We start from the raw sequence: 24,223 nt of genomic DNA, 5'->3' as shown, positions 1-24,223 counted from the left end.
TTCTCCCCTCGACTCACCGGCTGTGATGAACCGCTTGGCTTTTCTTGTCTCTGGAGTCAAGGACGGTACCACGGTAGCAAGCGTCTCTCCCTGTTCTGATTATCAGTGTAGGAAGGCACTGTATACCAATGACATCTGCTACAACACACACTGGCTATAGTTCTTGGTTTTACGATTCCTTTTGCAGAGGCTTTGCAGGTTTGGGTCGGAAAGGGCAAGGTTGCTTCTCTCCTTGTCGCCCCTTCGGTTCTCGCTGCCTTTCTCCTCCTCTTGAACTGCCGTACGTGGATAGCTATCTCGTTGTGGGGTCTGCCTTGCTTGTACTGTGCTCTTGTGCTCCACCTTTTATCCCCGTGGGGAAGGGAAAGGGCTGTCAGGTGTGTGTGATTCTGGTCAATTGCCTGACTCTGCCAGACCCTTGTGTCGGGACACGTCACGTAAACGGCTCTAGTATTAATCTGTTTTCCACGGTGTGAGAATGTGGTTGCATCGGAAAAGGGGCAGGGGGTAGAGTTTCCAAGTATCCTACTCGGTAGGATGGGGAAAAGGTTTTGTGAGGAATTATATTCTTCGTCCTGGGGGGGGTAGGTGAATTTGGAAGGGTGAGTTTGGTAGAGTTTGTGAAATGAATAGGGAGGACGGTGGTGTTTTGTCAAAGCAGATTGGGAGTTCAGAAAATAATATTCAGAGGGATGTGGAGGGGAGCGACTGGGAGTATTCGAGTAGGAAACATGGATTCTGGGAGATATGGTTTTCGAGTGCGACACAGTTTCTAATGGATTTAGCAGATACAGCGGGGATGTTGGATCCTTGTAAAGGAGGTTAATTGTAAAAGAGATCAATTGTGCGGAAGGGAGATCCAGTTGGTACAGCCTATAAAAGCCTCAAGGACCTGGTCTTCCTCGTCCCTTTCTTCAGTATAATACCGCGCCTCACCTGGGGCATTTCCCTAAGCATAACCCCAGGATTCCCCTACCCATGGATCCTCCCTCGCTCGCCCACCCCAAGGGTTGGGATCTGAGAGCGCCAGCCCTTCCCTGGCCACAGGAATAAGGGATTCTCGAGGTCTGCTTGGGAGAATACTTTGGGTTTCTGACAGCTAGTACAGATGAATAAACAAGGACTAAGTAAACTTAGTAGCCAAGGGTAGAGACAATATCGCCCTGTAACGGTGCAAGGACAACAGCAGTTACTGCATCCACCTGACATGCATGCAGAGCCATATAAATATGTTTAAGGAGATACATAAGCTTAGGAACTTTGGACTGAAACCACAGGGAGGATCGCAGCGACACTGGGAGTTGGTTTGACAATGGTCTGAAGCATCCCAAGTGTAAAGACAGGTCACAAGCTGGTCCAATTTTCCCCATCCTATATTTATTTGAAGAACAGTAATGTCAATTTCAAACCAAAATGACCAACGATAAAACATGTAGATATGGCTGAGCCATTTCCACGAAGGGTGCCTGCACTAGCATAAAGATGAGTGATGAGCCAGTTTATGAGAGTAAAAAAGTGGGACCTATACTAGGGACAAAACATATGGTAATAGGGTTGCTTTCTAGCATGGAGCCAGTCTCAATTTTAGCATCAAGCTTTAGATATCTTTGCTAGTAAGGAAACATAATGCCCGTTTTCTACAATTATTCTAAAATATGGAAAACTCAAGAGTGCAGCTGAAATGTACAAGACATGCGCAGAAAGAAAGAGCCTTCTCTCTCGTATAGGTGGAACTAGGTCACTGGGATTAAAACTTGTAGCCCGGCACATTTTGATTCAAACAAGTATGTAGCGCACCTGCAATGGCAGGGGCTAGGCATATGCAAGACATGTTTTCATAACAACATGCACACATCTGAAGTGGAGTGGGAGCTGCAGGATATACACACACACACACACACACACACACACACACACACACGTGACAATTTCCAAGGGCACTGCAGGCACGAGCCCCAACAATTACTTTCATATTCTGGAACGCTATGAGCTGGAACGAGAAGGCACAATTAAGGTGTGTGTTGTCCATGTGATGAAAAACACTTAAATTCCTTTCTGTCCTGCTGTCCAGAGTCCACGCACCGGCAGCCTATGAGCCAGCAGGGAGAGGCAGAGTGTGCGTTGCAGTGCAGGCAAGCGATCTTGCGTGTAGATTATTTCGCATTTTAAACACTTAAGTGTAGTAAACTGCAGTGCCTCGCTTTAGAGCTGGCCCGCATTACTAATGAACAGTTTGCCTTCACCTTCAGGCAGCATTTGTAGTTGTTAAATATTTTCTAAGCTTGGCTGTGTGCTGGGCACTAGCAGTGATTGTGTGAACCTGGTTCTCGTACAAGCATATGTGTGTCAGACATATAATTGCAATGACTCTAAAGAAGGAGGTTACGGGAACCAATTTCATTTCAGGCAAGTGCCTTTAGGTTTAAAGAATGTGCCACTTTTCCCTGCGTGGGGATGTACATGTGCCAGTCTAAGCATCCATTCTACTTCATTGCCCAGCTGTAAGGCTCAGAATCCTCTGCATGCTTCTTTCCTCGTGTTTGCTCTTCTCACTTGTCACAGCGGGCCACTGCTCTGGATCCCCCTTGCCCTACTGAACCCTTCCTCCTGTGCTCCTTGCATGCCCCCTCGCCCCATGCGCCGCCGGGCTCCGCGCTGCCTGCATGCTGCACATCTATCTGGCCCCAGCAAATCTTATTCCATTCTTGGTTTCTTCACTTCTGCTACGCCTAGCCATCCTCCACATTGCCATATTAGTACCCTGGACCTCTATGCCCCACTCCATGATGATGGCCTTGGGTACTAATAGCTATAAACTGTACGGTGGGCTGATTTTCCATCTGAGAATGGCCTGGGGCACCTCATTTAAGAATCCAGTGCCCCCTGCCCACCTAAGGATGTATTGCTTAAGAAATACTATTGTGCAAATTATTAGCAGTTTCATATTTAATGTGAAGCCTGTGCCACAAACTGAAACTTGACAGTAATCGCTGTGTATCGTCTTCCTTGAGGGGGGCAGGATATCAGAGTTCAGATTTTCTGGTTCCCATTCTAGTGCTCCGCACCCAGCACTTTCTGTTCCAGCTACTACAGCGGGCAGTGGATCTTCGCACTGGAGGTCCCAATGCCATCAAGGTTGCGTAGCGATGGAGTTCCTGGGCCATAGATCTCCCCCTTGATGGCAGCCCCTTACATTCCACTCCGCATCCTGCTCATTCCACAACGTCAGGCTTTGCCAATGCCGCCACTCTGAGGTGTGGGGGTCCGTGCCAACAGATCCAGGTCTGCCCCACCCCAATATAATCATCAAGCGGGGCAGAGTACTGGCCACAGCTTTGTGTGCAAGCTCAGCTGCACCGACCATGGCAGAGAGGTTCCTGGCATTTCACACTGGCATGAGGGGACCTGCTCCAATGCCATGGGCTAGTGTACATATCGGAAATCACCTCCCTTTGTTTCCAACTGTAAACCAAGTGCCCCTTTTTTCTTCATATATTTCTATTTTATTTTAATGGAAGGAATCCCACCCGTCCCGTTACCCACCCCCTGAATCCTGAAAACCCTTCAATCAGTTTTGTTTTTCAAATCCATTATGTTTTAGGACCCATTATTCTGTTTAACATTTAACAATATAAATGGTATATTTTCTCACTTTAACCTTAAAATTATTATTGTTCAAATTTGAATTGTGAAGCAATCGACCATAAACTGAGTGGCCACTGGGTAGATCTTTAAAGAGACGAAGGCCGACCATTGGAGAGATGGGCACAGAAGATGGAAGAGGCGAGGGGACACCCACATACACACAGTCCATGCTGCCTTCCTAGTGTCAGAGAGCAGAGAAGCTTGCCTGGCATAGAATGGGCACACAGGCTAAAAGAGGTGACCGGGGCACAGAAACCGCCCAGACACCATGTGGCATGAATGTTTCTCTGAGGTGGACGGGGCACAGAAACCGCCCAGACGCGAAACCGCCCAGACACCATGTGGCATGAATGTTTCTCTGAGGTGGGCGGGGCACAGAAACCTCCCAGACACCATGTGGCATGAATGTTTCTCTGAGGTGGGCGGGGCACAGAAACCTCCCAGACACCATGTGGCATGAATGTTTCTCTGAGGTGGGCGGGGCACAGAAACCTCCCAGACACCATGTGGCATGAATGTTTCTCTGAGGTGGGCGGGGCACAGAAACCTCCCAGACACCATGTGGCATGAATGTTTCTCTGAGGTGGACAGGGCACAGAAACCGCCCAGACACCATGTGGCATGAATGTTTCTCTGAGGTGGGCAGGGCACAGAAACCTTCCAGACACCATGTGGCATGAATGTTTCTCTGAGGTGGGCGGGGCACAGAAACCTCCCAGACACCATGTGGCATGAATGTTTCTCTGAGGTGGGCGGGGCACAGAAACCTCCCAGACACCATGTGGCATGAATGTTTCTCTCAGGTGGACGGGGCACAGAAACCTCCCAGACACCATGTGGCATGAATGTTTCTCTGAGGTGGGCAGGGCACAGAAACCGCCCAGACACCATGTGGCATGAATGTTTCTCTGAGGTGGGCGGGGCACAGAAACCTCCCAGACACCATGTGGCATGAATGTTTCTCTCAGGTGGACGGGGCACAGAAACCTCCCAGACACCATGTGGCATGAATGTTTCTCTGAGGTGGGCGGGGCACAGAAACCTCCCAGACACCATGTGGCATGAATGTTTCTCTCAGGTGGACGGGGCACAGAAACCTCCCAGACACCATGTGGCATGAATGTTTCTCTGAGGTGGGCAGGGCACAGAAACCGCCCAGACACCATGTGGCATGAATGTTTCTCTGAGGTGGACAGGGCACAGAAACCTCCCAGACACCATGTGGCATGAATGTTTCTCTGAGGTGGGCAGGGCACAGAAACCGCCCAGACACCATGTGGCATGAATGTTTCTCTGAGGTGGGCAGGGCACAGAAACCTTCCAGACACCATGTGGCATGAATGTTTCTCTGAGGTGGGCAGGGCACAGAAACCGCCCAGACACCATGTGGCATGAATGTTTCTCTGAGGTGGGCGGGGCACAGAAACCTCCCAGACACCATGTGGCATGAAGGTTTCTCTGGAGGTGGACGGGGCACAGAAACCTCCCAGACACCATGTGGCATGAATGTTTCTCTGAGGTGGGCGGGGCACAGAAACCTCCCAGACACCATGTGGCATGAATGTTTCTCTGAGATGGACGGGGCACAGAAAACTCCCAGACACCATGTGGCATAAAGGTTTCCCTGGAAAAGGAAAAGACCAGGAGAGTTCCTAGGGATGTTGTGGACACGCAGCATTCTCACGTACAGATGGAGCGCAACACACCCACGACAGCGCGCCACTTACATGGGAAGGTGCTGACATCATCCTTAAAGAGACTGTGGGTCTCGCCGGTCTTCGCTATGAATCGCGTGAGGGCCCTTTCCACATCCCGTCGTTGAGATGCTGCCTTCTCACGCAGGATCTGGTAATCCGCCACTGGCTCACGGTAGGTCTACAGGAAGAGAAAAGGGGTTTACGCAGGCATGGTCACAACTGCCATCAACATGCGTATCTGCCAAGAGCTTCCCGACTCACCAGGATACAGGCGCAAAGCTCTGGTGTTAAGAAGGATGTCTGAACTCTGACCAGGTGGACAGAGGTTCAGAAGGCCGGCCTAGTTTCTTGGAACAGGGTAACCTTCTGGACAAGTCAGACCAATCAAGGTAGCATTGGTGGCGGTCAAGACTAGGTCTCAGGAGGTGCGAGGGTGATCGAAAGCCCACAATGAGCACACAGAGTAAACAACATCACAAATTACTCTCAGTCAGGTGTATATATCAAACATACATATATACATTTATTAAATGACTTTTAAGTCAAACACACAGTGAAACCACAGCAATATTAACAAAACCAACAGCACTATACTAGGAAACATATATACAGTAACTATTGGCCTAAAGGAATATTAACAAGGGCAAATCCACAACCTGTAAAAGAAGAGGGTCAGACAGTGCAAATATCCTTTAGGCAATTCTTCAAGAGTATTAACCCTAACCAATAGGCAGTCCAATCCCTCCGAAGTGTGAGCCTTGTGCTCAAAAGTACATTCAGCAGGACAACACTTGATCGTTCGGTAAAGTACACAAGGGGGCTCTTCCAAGAGGCTGTAGTGTTGTAGGAAGGGTGGGAAAAGGCAATGAAGAATAGAGTTCCACTATTCAAGGAGGGTCTCCACAAGAGGGCAGAGCGATTTCCAGGAATCGGCAATAGGATGGTAGCACAGGCTTCCCTAACAAAGGAGAGTGGCCCATGGAGGACACTCGTAGGTAAAAGTCTATGGATGCGCCAGGGGCCACCCGTAAGTGGTGCAAGTACTCACCGACCCTCGACGCACTCCGGACCAAACTTAGCCAGACAAGTCCAGTTTGCTTGCAGGTTCGAGTCCAGCAGTTGCGTGTCTCTCTGGCTTTCAGGGGCTGCATTACGGGACCTCAGTCTGTGGCGGGACAGTGGCGATTTCTCCGCTTCTAGTGAAGGGACTGGGCCAGTTCCACTGCAACTTGTTTTAGGGCACAGGGGGGCACAGTAGCAAGGCACCCACAAAGCTTGTCACCACAGCGGGACGACACGGGTACCGCGTCTGCTCGGGCAGACTCTCCTAATTCCAGACCTAGGAATGCTAGGTGTACGAAACTCGGCGGGAGAGTGCCTTCTACCCAGAGATTACGGTTCCCAAAGTCTCAAGTTGTAACTCGGGACAGTGGCGGTTACAAGGCATATGTCACGTAAGAGAGGGTCTGTTTACTGGGCAGTCCAGGAACACTTTCAAAAAGTCTTGTTTGCAGGTTAAGCAGGAGGTGCCGAGAGTAGTTAGGCCCATTGCTCCAATCGGTTGAAACGCCCTTGCAGGCCTTCTGTGATCGATGAGAAACGGGCGCAGATGGGACAACAGCAGGGTCAGGGTGACAAACTTAACAGTGGGTAACCAGCGGTTCCACAAATCTGCTTCTTCGGTTCAGGATACTTGGCTCCTTTACTAAGTTCGGTGTGAACTCAGAAGATCGACCTGGAATAGGTTTAGAGTGCCTTCTCTTATCCAGAATCTCCTTCGCGCCAAAACGAAGAGAAACCAACATGATATGATAGGTCATTTATAACGCGCTTAATACCCAGAGGTTTCGAAGCGCGGACCTGGGGAATCGAACCTGTGTTACTTGTGTCGTCTTGCTTCCAAGGTGAGCACGGTGCCCCTGAGCTATCTGCCCGAGACAATGGGATATCTGCTCACATACAAACATTCCAGACGTGGACCAATAACAGACCACGGTGGACCCAGTTATCCCAGCACACCAGACATCCTGGCACCCAGGATGTGTATTGGAACTATACAGGGACAACATGGCCAAAGGACATACATAGTTTGGACCATACAAAAGATTCAACAGTGCTTTAAAAGTAACTGCTGCCACCAGCTCTGTCCTGGGCACACTTGTACATTCACCAAAAATCCTTCGAGAGTGTCTATGGCCTTAAAAACGAAAGAGAGACCCTATTGCACTGTACTGCAAGATACATAGTGCACTGATAAATTGCTTGCAACAAATGCCAACAAAGTGAAAGACTAAGGGAAACAAAGTCTCCCAGTACTGACAGTCTGAAGGGCATGACGGTTTCCCCATAACTAAGGGAGAAAAAGCCCAGCGGAGTACAGCAGATGGCTGGGCTCCACTGGCAAAAGTCAGGCTAGGATGGTCAGACAACAGCAAAAAGTTGGGGGAGTTCACAACTGGAGGGAATGTTACCCATAAATGGAAATCTGTCCCAGCATCTGGCAATGCAGAAGGTACTTTAACTAGAAATAGGGGGAACATTTGTTAGGACAGGACAAGGTTTTGAGAGATGCTGCATTTGGGAAGCAGCATGAAAGGATCAACGTTTTAAGTAAAAGGGACATGCATGCACTCTTGGAATCTCGACCTCTCCGAGCAGATCAAAACAGTTCTGAACCAGACTCAAAACATCCCCTTCAACAGAACGGTTACCCTCCCTCGTCTCCACTACTCCACAGCCTTCATCACATACACTATTTCAAATAGACTCCATGAACACTAGAATATAGCCAACGCAATCAGGTTGGGATGTCTTACCCACCACAACCTCTTACACACCGGTTTCTGGCTATCACCTTCATGTAAGCTTCCATGCAGTGTTTGCTAGAGCCGTTACACAGAAACCCAACTTGATTTGCTCAGCAAATAACTAACTTTTAATACAAAAATGTGATAACACAGCAGGGTCTGAGAAGAGGCCGTCTCCTGCCACTGGGAACTCTGAGCTGGGTGATCTCTCAGGGAAAATGCATTAGTTCAGGAAATAATGAGTCCACACTCACCACAATGGGGCCTCAAAGGAGGCGAGACAAAATCACAGATCATCCGATTGTACACGTGGGTTGGTTGGTGCGGGTTTCCTATTTCTATAGGCCGGGCAGATGGGGAGTAGGTATGGAGAATCATCCGTGGCAATGCTTAGCACACATTTCTATCCTCTGCCAAGACTATGCTTGTAAGAAAGCATGCCGTCTTCTGGGGAACAGGCTGTCAATTCAGCCACACAGTGTTCCTAGATTTTGCTGCCATTCTTTTAATCCCCAAGTCATCATTTGTAACTGGGATATTTAAGGGTAACTAGAACGTCTTAGCACAAGAAGGCTCACTGGCAGAGAAGGTTTTGCTATATTTATTCATGTATGCCACTCCCTGGTAAGTGAGGAAGATCCAATATGTGAGAATGAGTATTATAAACCAATAATATAAATGTGGTAAGCTCTGAGCATCACTTTGAGGGTAACCGGGTGTGAAGTACCAGGCTTTCATGAAATTAGGGGTATGCGTGATCAAAACTGCTTTAAAAATGACACTATCACTAGCGACATGCAGTTGCTGAGGGATGCAGAGCCGAGATGTTTCTCACACCACCACAATAAGGCGAAACAAATCACCAGAGAGACTGTTTTCAACAACACCCGAAGTTATAACCGAAAAGGGTGTTAACCAGAGAGGGCCTACCTTCTATTTAGGGGCTTGCACAGCTAGGAACCCTGAACTAGAAAGTACCCAAAACCAGAGTGAAGAAAGAAATGAGAAAATGCAACCAGACTGGCTTAAAAATGTTAGAAAACGCCACATCAACAATTAAGAAAGCTTTTGCATATTCCATCTCTGTGAGCAACAGGGAATTTACCCACAGGGGAAAAGTTTAATGATAGGATGACTCCCCAAGCCCCACCTCGTGGGAATCAGTGCATGTAGGCGGGCCCTGCTTCTCCACTTACCGGTGTTTTTATGTAGGTGTGAGGATCTGGGAATTCGGGGAAGTGGCTGGGGATATGGGAAGGGTGCGGCTTGTTCTGGCCGGCAGTCAGAGCTTTCGCTGTCACTGGGTGGTTCGTCACAGGAGCTGCAGGACAAAGACAGATTTACAAACAAATAGCATGAGGACTGCGCAGGGTTTGCCCACACACTTCAATCCCCCCGAGTTGCTGACTGTGCAGAGGAGAAACATGCACAGAGTGTGCTAGGCACCACATACCAGAGTTATGCACACTGCAATGCAAACACATGCACAGGGTGACAGAACATCACCTCCCCACAACCCAAGCAGCAGACAGTGCAGAGGCACGCATTCATACAAAGAGCGACCAGCTGCCCATCCTTCACCTGAAGGGAAGGCTGTGCAGAGACACACACAGATTTAATGTAGATTCATAAACGCACCCAAGAGAAAAAATAACAAAAGATCTACAAAGCCCTTTCAATTACATCTGAGAAGTGCAAAGAGGGGAAAGGAAGAAGGAAAAATACAGGGTGCGTGCAGGCTCCAAATATCAGGGAACAAGTGAAGGTTCAAAGCAGTCATGACAAACCAGTGCAAGCAATCGAACTGGGTGCAGCAGAGTCACAAAGGGTGCTGAGAAGAAGGCTGAACCCCATGAGCCCAGAGTCACATACGATTAAGCCCAGAGAAGGAGGTGTACAGCTCTGGAGACAGCGCAAGGCAGATGTTCAGGCGGGAGCAAAAGCCTGGTGGCACATTCGGATGGACAGGAAGCTACGGCACAGCGCCCATTAGACAAGAATATCCACATTACATTACGTGGAGGTGGTCGTCATTGTCCCTAAGTGCTAGCAGGACAGTGGGCCTACGGGTCTGGCAGTATAACCGGACGGTTGCCGCCGGACCTGTAATGAATTACTGGCACCTGACTTCCCAGTGCCACCGGGCTATTCAGAGTCCGGCGGCCGGGAAGTCAGACGCCGGTAATTTTGTTCTTCCCCATTCCCATTGAGTCGAATAGGACTCAATGGGAGCGCGGTGCTTACGTGAAACTCTGCGGGCGGGTGCCGTTCCGCCCGCCAGGTCTGACCCTGGCGGGCAGGACAGCACTCGCCCGCTGAGTCATAGTCTGGAAACAACGGTGCTGGTAGGCTTACCGGCACCATTGATTCCGGACCGCCAACTCATAATGAGGCCCAGTGTTTCAGAGAAGGTCCTCCGTGAACCTCCAAATCCTACCCCAAAATGTTCTTCATAGACCACCTTATTATACACGAAGTAATATTGCGTTCATTCACTGCCAGAGAACACAGGTACAATGAGGCACCCATCCTCAAAACACTAAGCAAAGCACCTGACTAAGGCCCCTGTATCCGCACGAAGCCCACATGCATGTTATGTTATCAAAACATATAAAGCACAGATCTACACCAATAAAGGCATCATGGCACCGGAGAAGAGAGGAGAGCAGCTAGAGCAGGGGGCGAGGATCAGAAAGGAAGGGTCGTTAGATGTCATCGAAACATCAAGTGATTGTTGATCGCACAAAGGGAAAATGGCAGTTTGTATCCTCCAATAAAGCATACACGCACATCACAGACGTACTGGCACCCCAATAACGGTAACCTCACCTCATCTTAACAACTGATGCACCCAAGCACCACCAGGTCCGCCATCAGGAACCTGTGCACCTTCACCAGCCAAAACACCCAATCACCCCTGCCACAGAGGCTCCCTCTTAGGGAGCAGGGCACCCTCCTACTCACGCACCCGCACAGCACCCTCACATCCACCCAAAGCACCCAGGATAGGGACCTGTGCGCCACCACACCCACCCCTGAAGCACTGGGCAAAGAGTTCATCAGAGTGATGCATTTACCCCCCCTCAAGCACACAATAGGGCACCGGAATCCTTCCTCAATGCTTTAAGCAGGGGCACCTACGAACTGTGAGAAACCTTAGGGTATTCTCCCAAGTAGACCTCGAGAATCTCCTATTCAGGTGACCAGGGAAGGGCTAGCGCCCTCAGATCTCAACCCTGGGGGTGGACGAGCGAGGATCACCTAGGTAGGGGAGCTGGGGTTGTGCTCAGGGAAATACCCCATGTGAGAAGCAATATTATACCAGCGAAGGAGAGGACGAGATCCCTTAGACCTTTGTAGGTTGTACCACATCTGTCTCAATTCCTCCCGAATAAGCTCCCTGACTAGAATCCAACCACGCCTACACCTCTGGTAAACAAATTAAGAGCCCAAACCCTGTTACAGTAGGAAATAACCTCTATCAGAATCCTTGTTTTCCTGTTGCCTATATAATCCCGGCCATTCTTTTTCATGTCACTCTGGTTATTATTCCCCAAACTACCAATCTGCATTGACAAAACATTACTGTTCCCACAATCCCCCCCACCCCCAATCTATAAACCCTGCCAAACACTAACCTCCCCCCCCCCTTTTCCGGCACAAACACTTTCTCACACCCTGGAAAACAATGGACTAACACTAGAGCTATTTACTTGACATGTCCCGACAAAGGTCAGGCAAAGTCAGGCAATTGACCAGAACCATATACACCCGACGACCCTTTTCTTTCCCTACAGGGATAACGCAGACCGCACGAGAAAGCTATCCCAGGGCGGCAGTTCAAGAGGAGGAGAAAGGCGGCGAGAACCAAAGGGGTAACGGGGAGAGAAAAGACCTTGCCCTTTCCGACCCAGACCCGCAAAGCCTCAGTGGAAGGAATCATAAGACCGTGAACAATAGCCACTGTGTGTTGCAGCAGATGTCAACGGTACATGGCTACACTGATAACTAGGACAGAAGGAGACGCTTGCTAGCATGGTACCGTCCTTTACTCCAGATACAAGGAAAGCCAAGCAGTTCATCACAGCCGGTGAGTACTGTGTTGAATGAAAGTGGCAAAAGACAAGTTAAGAGAAGTGCAAATAACTATTAACGTCTTAAGGGAAAACCAGCTGCTGAAAGGTCTGGCACGAGACTCTGGTTGACTCCACGTTTTGTTGAAACTACCGATACCAGAAGGCCCTAGCAGAGCCGCAAGAAAGGATGTCAAAGGGGTCATACGATATGATATGTATAAAGCGCCTATACACAAGTGTTCAAGGCGCGCCGCGGCAAGGGAGGGGACAGAGGGAAGACAGAGACAGCGATCCTACTAGGCCGAGTGTCATACAGATCGCGACAGGGTTCTAGCAAAATTCCCTGTACAGTGAAAGTCTTTGACCGGCACGTAATTGGAAAGCTAAGGCAAATTAATTCTGCCTAGTAAGAAAAGAGAAAGAACTGGGTGATTGGCAAGAGTGGACCCGACTGAGGCATGCTGATATAAAGGGGTGAAGCCTGATGCCTCAGTAAACACTATGTTGACAAAGAGTGAACCCGACAGAGGGATGTCCACAGTGAACGGTTTAAAAAGACATTAAGATTTGTGAATGCCACAGATGAAACTGATCTGAGAACGCCGTAGTGAACCCGATATTCGAGAAGGGTCTGAGCCCGGAAGAGGGGGACCCAGAGGTGAGGAAAGTAAAAGCAATGGTGAACCCGACGGATAGAGGCTGACATTCGAGAGGGGTCTGAGCCAGGAAGAGGGGGACCCAGAGGTGACAAAAGTAAAAGCAATGGTGAACCCGACGGATGGAGGCTGACATTCGAGAGGGGTCTGAGCCCGGAAGAGGGGGACCCAGGGGTGAAGAATCATCACCCCAAGTGCAATCAGAAAGGAACCTTTGTTTGCTATTTTGAACCTACCAGGCCCTCGGAAGCAAGATACTTAACCACTGGATGTACCAATATTGCTAGGAACTTTTTTGCGGATGTGAGCCCGTAAGAGTGGGGTCCAGGGGTGAAAAGTCATCACCCAATGTACATACGGAAAGGAACTTTGTTTGTTATTTTGACCACATCAGATCCTCGGAGGCAAGAGAGTTTTTGTAGAAAAGAGACAATCTCTGAAGGTCCCGATACCTGAGAGCGGAACTGAAGTCTTGTGCTGGGAAAATTCGAGCGTGCGCTGTACTCAGGAGTCCTGCCTTGTCCCATGCTCAAAACGTGGGGAAGGGAGACCCCGGCTACCACATTCTGACTTATCATTTGTGAACACTTCTATCTTTCTTGTGAACACTATCCAACACTCTTTTCGTATTCAGTTGTAAGGACTGGCAATAGTTTTTTTGTGTAGGCCCTTTTATTTTGACAAGATGCCACTAGGACTGCCTTATTACTATTTGATGGTTGTAGCTTGCTCCCATCTTAGATATAGGATTGGATTAGGCGTTTTTTCAACCTGCACTTACAGTTTAATAAACACCCTTGAACTGTGATCATTTGTGTCTGCCTTTACTGTTGCCACCATGAGTTCCTTACAGAACGCAGAGGGACAAAGTAAAGGCGCATATGAACATACATCAGCCCTCAGAACTCCTACTGAGTGTCCTGTGTCAACACCAGAGGGACCTGTGCAGCCCCTGCCCTGGGGCACACAACACAACTACCCATGGAAGCCCCCTGGACACACAACAGAGTGCCACCACTCCCCACACTCACAAATCATCTGTTGGACACCCAAAGCACAGGCAGAGGCGCCTGCAACGTCTGCCTGGTTAGACTTTCACAGTAGAAGCACATGCGCATCATCCTTCTGCCCGAATAACACCTAACAGAAAATTCCACCACACCCAGAAACAACCAAGTGCCACCGTAAGGACCCGGCAGAGGCATGCATGCCCCACCACGTCGCCTCAAGAAGCACACATGAACCCCCAGAAAAGACACCTGCAGCATGCATCAGAAAATGCGTGCAACATTACGGAGGGCGTCTACTACACACATATATGTACATCCTACCAGAGCTGCGCAATGCACAGGAATGCAAACACACCTCCACGCTACAGACACCTTGTGGCGAGGAAGAACGAATACTACAAATCTACATGGTTTCAATGCGACATTCAGAGAGAAAAAGAAAATCCCTGGGAGAATTTGGATAGTCGTATTTCAGAGTCATTTAGTGGTGTTGCTGGGGAACACTTAGTTTTACACGTGCATATATTTGGGGTAATAAACATGGGGTGTGGATTTATAGTAAAGGCAGGCTCTTCATTCAGGCATTAAATGAGCATGGGCAGTAAAACCAGACAGAAAATGTTAATAGCCGGGTTTCTAACAATACCAACGTGGAATTTCTGGTAACAAAGCCCCTGTGGACTCTGAAAGAAGGCACAGAGAAACAGACTACATACAGTTACCAAAGTAGATACTGGTGTGCACCAAACCTACGCGCAGTGATAACCATCCTTTGAGAGCGTTTGGCATACGCAGGAAGAGACTCAATGTTGAAACCTGAGGAAACAGAGAAGGGAAAGGATCAGTGTGCTTGTTATCCTCCGCAGGATGCCCCAGCTGTGACGCGACTGTACTCAATAACAATCCCACGGTGGTACTGAATGCCCCCAATGCCAAGTCTGCCGATGGCTGTGTACTCGCCCACCAGCCTCTCCAAAAGGTGGCCCAGATGACAGATGTCCCAGTACCCGCTTCAATACTGACGCTGCAGTGCTGGAGCCTTGTCATACCACTCCCATCTGCTAACACTGCAGAAAAAGCTATTCGGTACTTGTGAAATAGCAATCCTGCTTTATTAATGATCCCAACCACACCCGTAATCCAGTAACTAGTACACCCACGCTGAAGGCATCCCGGTGCCAACTTGGCTGACCAAAAAGCAACATACTACAAAATGCTGATTCAGCAGATCTATGTTTAAACCCCACACACCAGCTAAAGAAAACTCAGTTCCCAGAGAACAAAAGTGCTATGTAGATAAACAGGTGGTGGTTTACCTACCCTCAACTGTACCCATATCTGGAATAAAACCAAGCAAAGCTGACACCGTCCAACCGGGGCACGGTTCAGGGTTAGGTAGCTGTTCACCTTCTGCCTGCCGCCTCGCTGCACTGTACACTACTTTATCCCACATCACTTACCCATCTCCACTAGTGTGACCACAATATCCGACAAAGTGGGCAGTGTTCTGGCTGTGTGCTCGCAGTACGACTTTGCACTCCGTCCAATCTCCGAAAGGTCTGACGGAAGATAGAAGAAAATGGTTATCCAGACTTTGGTGGCTGTGCAGTGGGGTGACATGGAGACAGCGGTGCTGCCGCAAAGCACAAGTGCTCAACAAAACAATAGAATGCAATGTTTCTTCCAGATGGAGAAACTAGCATATAATGAAACAGCATAAATATTGGCACCAACATGCCTGGTAATAGCTATCTCATGGAGTTCAGGAGTAATCCCTCCTCGTCTACACGGAGCACAGATGAGGTTAAGAAGACCTTCAGACATTGATCGAATCCCAATAAACAAATTGTGTAATGGGAGAAAATAACGTTTTACGTACAAATTGTGAATGTTGCTGTTTAACAAGCAGATGGAACTGGTGGAAAAAAAATCAAATTTTTGACAGTATTACATTACATAACCAGTTTTATATTTCAACTGCGTTTTCATTTCAACTTGTAGTTTTTTTTTTTTTTAAACATGTATGATCAAGGAAGCTGACCCAGAGAGGGGCGCCATGATGAACAATATAGGAATCATTAGTTGTAAATGCATTTCGGTGCCACAATCTGGATTTCTCAGACAACGGCTTTGACCAAATATCTACTATTACTGCCAATAACTTCTAACAAAAGAAAAGAAAATGTTGCCACGTAATGTATTAGATGGAAAAGTAACAGTAAGGGAGGAAGTGCTCACAGCTCTGTAACATTTCTGTCATGGTCTCCACAGCAGCCTTCTCGGCACTCTCAAAGCCGGCCTCTGTCAGCAGCGAGCTCACCACCACCTGCAGAGTGCGCCGACGGGCCTGGTAATAGTTGTCTGACGGAGTCGAGGAGTGTTTTCCACTGGATCTCTACAGGAAGAACAGAGGAGTTTAAAAGTTCAATGTTTCAAGTCATATTTTACCACTAAAAGTGCCTTTTTATGAGAAGTTTTACTGCTTGTATTAATTCACTGAGACACACATCCCCTAAGCCTGTACTGACTAACACTGGGAATCTCACCTTTCTCACAGAAGCCGTAATAACCTCTTTAAGCTAAAAGTTAGTTTGCCTTCCAGATTATTAAGCATGCCCCCAAAATTGGGTCCCTTTTGTGCAGTTATCTGAAAACACGGTGAGTGATCAGCCAATGAAATCTGCGTAGATTCTGAACAAGGGTACGGTAAAGAACGTGATGTGCTGTCAACAAGAGGCAAGAGGAGTCACCAGGCAATGAAAACCGTCTAGATCAGTGGTCTTCAAACTTTTTTGGCCAGGGCCCCCCTGAGCAAAATTTGGGCAGGTCGGGACCCCCCAGAAATGCCAAATGGACAGTATATATTGCGCGCCGTCACCTGCTCCCATCAAAGTCGCTGGGCTCCCTCATCCCACTCCTACCCAGTCGCTGGTCTCTCCCCACCCCATCACACACCCAGGGCTCTCCCCACTCTGCTCCCATCACTATCCCATGGTTCCCGCCCATTGTGCTCCCACCATAGTCCCTCGGTTCCCCCATCCCGTTCCCAACACAGTCTGAGGGCCAGTGGCGGCTGGTGAATCTTTTTTAAGTGGAGGGGCATTAAGGGGAGGTTCGGGGGGGTTTCCCCCTGTGAATTTTTTTTTAAATAATAGGTTAAAATGTTGCATTGTAGAGCATACTTTTAACAAAAAATGGGTAAATAGCCAAACAGTTTGCAATTGTTGCTGGGTGTCCAGGGGGCAGGCATTGATATTTTATTTCTATCGCGCTCGTACACAAGTGTTTCAGAGCGTGACAAGGCAAGGGAGGGGAACAGAGGAGAATAAAACAGCGATCTTACTAGGCCCAGTGACATTGAGAACGCGTAAGTGTGAGGGGAAAAGTGCATGGAAGGGGGGAGAAGTGGAAAGTGCGAAGCAGAGGAGAAACAGATAAATAACAATAAATAAATAATAAAGGCAACAAACAGTGGTAGTGCAGCCAGCAATTTGCAAGTGCTACGTTTAAGGCAGCAGACAGGGTAGGTCTGATAAGTGCAGGAAGAAAGATGGTTCTCCTCAAGTTTTAGAGTGGCAGGGCGTTGGAGGTAGAGGAGTGAAGAGCTCGAGAGGGGAGGTATTTGCGGAGGAATAGCTGAAGGTATTTTGGACCGAGGCCCCAGAAAGCCTTGTGGACAAGGCAGAGGGTTTTGAATGATAGATGTCCGGTAAAAAGATACCATCCCTGTCCCCTGGGCCCCACTGGTCCTAACACAATGAACATGATTATGTGTATATGCAAGGCGCTGCACATTCATACAGCAATCACTCTATCATTCACATGAGCATCCATCACCATACACTCACTCATAACGCATCCATACACATGTTTAAATAAAAACAATGAACATAAACGTACCTTCTGCATTGGCCTGTGTGTGGGTGCTGCTCCAGCTGCTCTGTCCGTATGTGCGAGGAGGCGCAGGAGCTCCCCCTCGGACATACAGACATGCAGTGCCCCAGCCAGCATTTCCAATGAGCTATGCAATGCTGGCGAAGCAAAACGCCCCAGCACTTGCATGGCTCAGTGAGCATGTGCGGCTGGGGAACTAAACTGAACTGTCAAAGGGAAACAGTGTTTCCCTTTGACAGTTCAGCCAGCCCAGGAGCACTCCATTAGCTGGATAAAGCAGCTGAGGGAGTGCTCACTGTTTCACTGGGCTGGCTCCTTAGCTCCTCCATAATGGGTGAGGGGCCACTATGCAGTTAGTAATGTTGACCATTGTTGCTGAATATATCACAATTTACTTACATTTTAACACAAAGCACCCCTTTGGGTACTATTGAAACAGTGGGCTTCATAACTACTCTGATGGTAGCTGTGCCGGTAAAACCAGCACGGCTGCCACTGGAGTTGCATCCGGGTCTGGCACCCGCGAATGGGCAATTACTAGGTCATGCCGAGTTAGGCGGACATGATAATTGCCCTTTCGAAGGTGCCGGTAGATCCCCATTCCCATTTGAGCCCCATATGGCTCAAATGGGAAGGGGGAGCTCGGATGCACCGACACCGTTAATAACGGTGCTGGTGCATCCGACGAGCTGAGGTCAGACCTGGCGGGGGCTGTCAAGCACCCACGAGCACAACTCTTACTATGGCGGAACGGTAGCAACGGTGCCGGTAGCTTACCAGCACCGTTGTTACTGGTCCGCCATAGTAGTAATGAGGCCCAGTCTGTGACTAAAGGAATGAATATCCATTTACAACTGTGGGCCACTTTTTCATTGTTGCCTGAGACAGTTTCATGCTTCAGCCCGCCCATGTGGGCCACCCCTGCCCATTTCTTCCAATCTAAAAAAAAAAAAAAAATCTTTTTTCATGCTGAGCTCTCAGGGCCCCCCTGGGATGCACCCGCGGACCCCTAGGGGGTCGCGACCCACAGTTTGAATACCACTGGTCTAGATTCTATACAACTCTTGGTGGTAGGAATTTCAAACATCAAACCTTTTTGCAGAACAGAAAGAAAAGCAAATAGCCGGCATGGCCCTTTACAGCATGCCAGCTAAGGGATCCCAACCCCTGACTGTGTCACACTCAGAAGTCAAGTTTGGGAGCTCTACAGGTTCACAGTGTGGCTTTTCAGAATGCATTACAAACATCTTATTGGAGGGCTCAGCTGTTTTTTTACACAGATGGTAGCCGCATGTGATGTGTGTGAAGGAAATGATGCAGAGTCCATTTAACCTGGTGGTTCTTTTATGTGCAGAGCGCTTCAGTTTATCCTTGCCATGTGTGATAGCGGCACCCAGTCCTGTTTTTTAAATCTTTGAGTCATGTGGCTTGTTGTATTCCTAAATTTAAAATGGTTAAGAAAAAACTATAAGTCCCAGAATTCAAAGACAGAAACATGACTGGATAAGCACCTACTGATTGGAGTGGATCGTGTTGGCAACTGTGGGCATGGCGCACATGGTGGAAGCCAGAAACAGGACTGGATAAGCACCTATTGATTGGAGTGGATCGTGTTGGCAACTACGGGCATGCAGCACATGGTGGAAGCTAGAAACAGGGTTGGATAAGCACCTATTGATTGGAGTGCATCGTGTTGGCAACTATGGGCATGCAGCACACAGTGGAAGCTAGCAACAGGACTGGAGATAAGCACCCATTGATTGCAGTGGATTGTGTTGCCAACTACGGGCATGCAGCACATGGTGGAAGACAGAAACATGACTGGATAAGCACCTATTGATTGGAGTGGATCGTGTTGGCAACTGTGGGCATGCAGCACATGGTGGAAACCAGCAACAGGACTGGATAAGCACCTATTGATTGTAGTGGATTGTGTTGCCAACTACGGGCATGCAGCACATGGTGGAAGATAGAAACAGGATGGATAAGCACCTATTGATTGGAGTGCATCGTGTTGGCAACTATGGGCATGCAGCACACAGTGGAAGCTAGCAACAGGACTGGAGATAAGCACCCATTGATTGCAGTGGATCATGTTGGCAACTATGGGCATATGGCACATGGTGGAAGCTAGAAACAGGACTGGATACCCACCTATTGATTGGAGTGGATCGTGTTGGCAACTGTGGACATGCAGCACACGGTAGAAGCCAGCAACAGGGCTGGATAAGCACCTATTGATTGGAGTGGATCGTGTTGGCAACTGTGGGCATGCAGCACACGGTGGGAGCTAGCAACAGGACTGGATAAGCGCCTATTGATTGGAGTGCATCGTGTTGGCAACTGTGGGCATGCAGCACACGGTGGAAGCCAGCAACAGGACTGGATAAGCACCTATTGATTGGAGTGGATCGTGTTGGGAACTATGGCCATGCAGCACACGGTGGAAGCCAGCAACAGGACTGGATAAGCACCTATTGATTGGAGTGGATCGTGTTGGCAACTATAGCCATGCAGCACACGGTGGAAGCCAGCAACGGGACTGGATAAGCACCTATTGACTGGAGTGGATTGTGTTGGCAACTATGGGCATGCAGCACACAGTGGAAGCCAGCAATGCAGTGGATCGTGTTGGAAACTATGGCGATGCAGCACATGGTAGAAGATAGAAACGGGACTGGATAAGCGCCTATTGATTGGAGTGGATCGTGTTGGCAACTGTGGGCATGCAGCACATGGTGGAAGCCAGAAACAGGGCTGGAAAAGCACCTATTGATTGGAGTGGATCTTGTTGGCAACTGTGGGCATGCAGCACATGGTGGAAGCCAGCAACAGGACTGGATAATCACCTATTGATTGGAGTGGTTCGTGTCGGCAACTGTTGGCATGCAGCACACGGTGGAAGCCAGCAACAGGGCTGGATAAGCACCTATTGATTGAGTGCATTGTGTGTGGCATTTTGGGTAATGAGTTGGTGGATCTGGCGGCGGGTGAGGGTATTAAGAGGGGAGTGGTTGATGTGAGGTTGCCTTTGAGTGTGGATGAGGTGAAGGCTGTGATGGTGAGACAGGTCGTGGATGAGTGGCAGGAGAGGTGGGTGAGTGGGGTGAAGGGCAGGTGGATGTTTGGTGTTCGTGGGAAAGTGTCAGTGAAGGTGGATGAGGGGAGTCTGGAATGGAGGAGGGGGGAGGAGGTGATGCTGAACCGGTTGAGGATAGGGCATGTGGGGCTGAATGGCTGTCTGTTTCGAGTGGGGAAGCGCGAGTCGAGGTGTGCGGTGTGCCTGAGACTGTGGGACATTTTTTGCTTAGGTGTGAGAGACAAGTCAAAGAGAGAATTAATGAGGGTTCGGTTGACTGCGCTGGGTGTGGCTGAGCTGAGTGGGAGGGCTTTGCTGGGAGGTGACAGGGTGAGAGGCAGGAGGAGGAGCAGTGTGATGTTGGATTTTGTGAGGCAGACGGGGCGATGGGAGGAGTTGTGAGTTTATGTGAGCTAAGTATTGATTGGTGGGTCATCATCCTTTAGGATGGGGAAGCGCCTGCGTGGCTCCGCCCACACCTCCGATAATTGAGAAGAAGGAGTGCATCGTATTGGCAACTACGGGCATGCAGCACACGGTGGAAGCCAGCAACAGGACTGGATAAGCACCTATTGATTGAAGTGGTTTATGTTGGCAACTATGGGCATGCAGCACATGGCGGAAGCTAATAGTGCAGCTTTTTCCACTACGTGTAATACGTTAAGAACCCCTGGCCTCCCCAAAAAGTGACTCTGCTCCATGTGCACAGGGCTCACTGATTTTAGGAGGTCCACTGGGTTCCACATGGGAGGAACGATTCCTCTTGGGCGCATGGGGAGAGGGGCACGTGCAGGAAAAGCAGGGCCAAGTGGCGGGAAAGAGCAGAGAGGTTACCCATACCATACAGCCAATCACAGCCTCACAAACAGGCTGGTGTGCCTGTGCTCGTGTCTGTCCACTCACGTGTTCATTTCTTCCAATCAGGACGTGCCATGACTTCCGCACGACGTGTTGATTTTATCAACACTGCTCTTTAACCACTCCGAGCAAGCGATCTGATTGGCCTGCTGCATTTGACAGACACACAAACAACCAACCAAAACCGAGCGCAACTTCCGCTACGGCGGCACAGCCAATCAAAACGCGCGAAGAGGCCCCGCACGCGGCCGGAAGAAGCCGACCAGTAAACAGATGATCGTGCGAGGAGAGCGGCCGCAGACTTTTCGCCCCCCCCCATCGGTGCTACCGACCCCCTCCTGTCGCTACCTCGGCGCCAGTCCCTTCGCACCTTCCCCCCCAGAAGGCAGTGGAGTATTTACCGTTCCGGACCCACCAACCGACACCTGAGGATCCGCCATCTTGTTGGAACGGTGTGAAGCGCATGCGCTCTGTGTACAAGGCTCCCTGGGTGTTGTAGTTGTGCTGTCCGAGGCATAGGCGCCCTCTAGTGGTCATGTGGAGTAGGGCACGTACTGTTCCCAGCGTTCGATGGGATGTGCCTGGAAGACTTCGCAGGGGGTTCGGATCAAGCCTCAGGAAAATGATATCATTTCTGCCAATTACTTTTCTTTTCTCTCACGTATTGTTTTCTAGGGTTATGCCACCAAAAATTAAAAAACACACAGGAATCTCAATAAATATCCAAATAGTTTTTACAATTTGTTATTTTGGTATTTGGTGTTTATTTATAAAGCACCCATACACAGGCAAGTGTTTCAAAGCGCTCAAGGAGGGTGGGAATGGGAAAAAAACAACAGTTGCCCAGAGCCCTTGAAATTCTGAGACGATAATTGTCTGCACAGGCAGATTAAGTGCGTAAAATACATTTAACAGTTGGAGATACAGTAAAAAGGCCTGACGGTGATTCTGCAGTTTTTACCAGTGCAATTAAGGGGTGAAGACAAGGTAGAACAGATGATCTTCAGGCGCTGTGCGTACGGATCGTGCAAGTGCATACCGTCACAGGGAGGGGGGGTCTAAGTGTCCCGGTCGCTGGAAATTGGGGTAAGTGCAGAGAGAGCCACTGTCATGGGTTAATTCTCAAGTGCAGTGAGTGTGAGTGGGATGTAGGGCCCTGGGGCAAGTGAGTGAGGACTGGCGGGGGTCCCAGGGACCTGTGAGACGCTACAATGACAAAAAAATACCTTTGACAAGTGACATATCTCTGTATATCGGCTTGTTTTTGTTTGTGGAGCATTATTATTATTTTGTCAAACTGCAGCAATTGTGCCACAATAAGTAAAGCAATATGCCCTATGCATTGTAAAACATGCACGTTTTGTGGTCTGTTTCTGAAAGAACAGTAATTTTAGGAAATTGCCCTGGTTCACTTTAATATTACAAGTGCCTAACTTTGAAAACAAAAACATATTACATTTAACAGCATACATGCCATCATTCCGAGGCACCTGGGAGGGAGATTTTGTCAGAGAAATCTGGAGACATAAAGTTTACCATAGGAATTCATTGGGGCTAGAATTATTTTTGGCGGGGGTACGTTATAAATAGCAATATTTTTCACTTAAAAATTCGATAGTCTCCCGCCTAAATCAGGAAGGTTGGGCATGTATGTTTTAACATATATGGGTAAATAAGGTTTGCTATCTTAAAATGCCACTATCATCCAAGGTACAGCTGCAAGAGGGCCTATATTGCTTATCAATCAATTAGCTGAAGGCACACTTAAGAGATTTTATTACACCAGAAGCTGGTTTACTGGTCGACTAGAGCTGATTTTAATTGTAGTCCAAAACATCTGGCGAGCCAAAGGTTGCAAATCCTTGTCCTAGACGTAGCAGCTCCACCCCCCAACCACCCTAAAAAGCATAAAGCTAAGTCAAGAGGTCCATGCAAGGTGGGTCCTTTGAGCGGGGGAGCTAGTAGATGGGGGCGGGTGGTGTGGGGGGTGGCCATGGGCTGCCAATCGGTAAATAACAATGTAAGCAAAGCCTTACAAGCAAAGCTATGTCCATCCTCCCATTCCATTCTCTCCTATCTTCACTTCCCATGCTGATAGTTTCAACTTCTAGGCAGCACTTACAGTGCCACTTTATAGCCCAAACTAAAAAGGAGTGGACATATGTTAATGTCACAGTTGATTTGTACAGCGTATTCCTATCGTTGGTATGGAAATAGCACTCTATCTTTCCCTAAAAGTGCAGTCGCGGTATAGGTCAGTTATCGGAACTTTAGGAAGGCACTTTGTAGACACAAACCTGGAGGAACAAGGCAATGCCGTGCAACATGGGTTTGAACTCTAATCTGATGCTTAGAAGCTGGAGGAGTCTGTCAAAGTACACAATGTAGATCACCAATAAATCTAATTAAATTTAAACCCTGGGACATTCCGCACTGTGGCACTTGTTATGCCTGACTCCTTCAGCAAGCACTCGCTTTGCATGCTACTACATGCAGTCACA

At 48.7% G+C, this 24,223-nt stretch overlaps 1 protein-coding gene across 2 annotated transcripts in view; it reads right to left on the bottom strand.

The window, feature by feature from the left end:
• The window catches only part of TAF8 (TATA-box binding protein associated factor 8), a 69,111-nt gene that overhangs the window by 8,255 nt on the left and 36,633 nt on the right, over nucleotides 1–24,223 (bottom strand). The window contains exons 1-6 of one of the 2 annotated variants that reach the window (XM_069633046.1): nucleotides 22,124–22,199; nucleotides 16,130–16,286; nucleotides 15,352–15,450; nucleotides 14,645–14,707; nucleotides 9,346–9,470; nucleotides 5,373–5,520 (exon numbers count right to left, since the gene is read on the bottom strand). In XM_069633046.1, the coding sequence (XP_069489147.1) occupies nucleotides 5,373–5,520; nucleotides 9,346–9,470; nucleotides 14,645–14,707; nucleotides 15,352–15,450; nucleotides 16,130–16,286; nucleotides 22,124–22,162 (631 nt within the window). In that variant the 5' untranslated portion in view covers nucleotides 22,163–22,199. Of the gene's footprint in view, nucleotides 1–5,372; nucleotides 5,521–9,345; nucleotides 9,471–14,644; nucleotides 14,708–15,351; nucleotides 15,451–16,129; nucleotides 16,287–22,123; nucleotides 22,200–24,223 lie in introns of those variants that run through there. The other variant, XM_069633045.1, reaches the window with a different exon arrangement.

The sequence above is a fragment of the Ambystoma mexicanum genome, chromosome 13 (assembly GCF_040938575.1).
Source record: "Ambystoma mexicanum isolate Mex_15411 chromosome 13, UKY_AmexF1_1, whole genome shotgun sequence".
Lineage (NCBI taxonomy): Eukaryota > Metazoa > Chordata > Amphibia > Caudata > Ambystomatidae > Ambystoma > Ambystoma mexicanum.
Note: the sequence above shows the minus strand (reverse complement) of the source record. Positions and strands in the feature narration are given on the sequence as shown.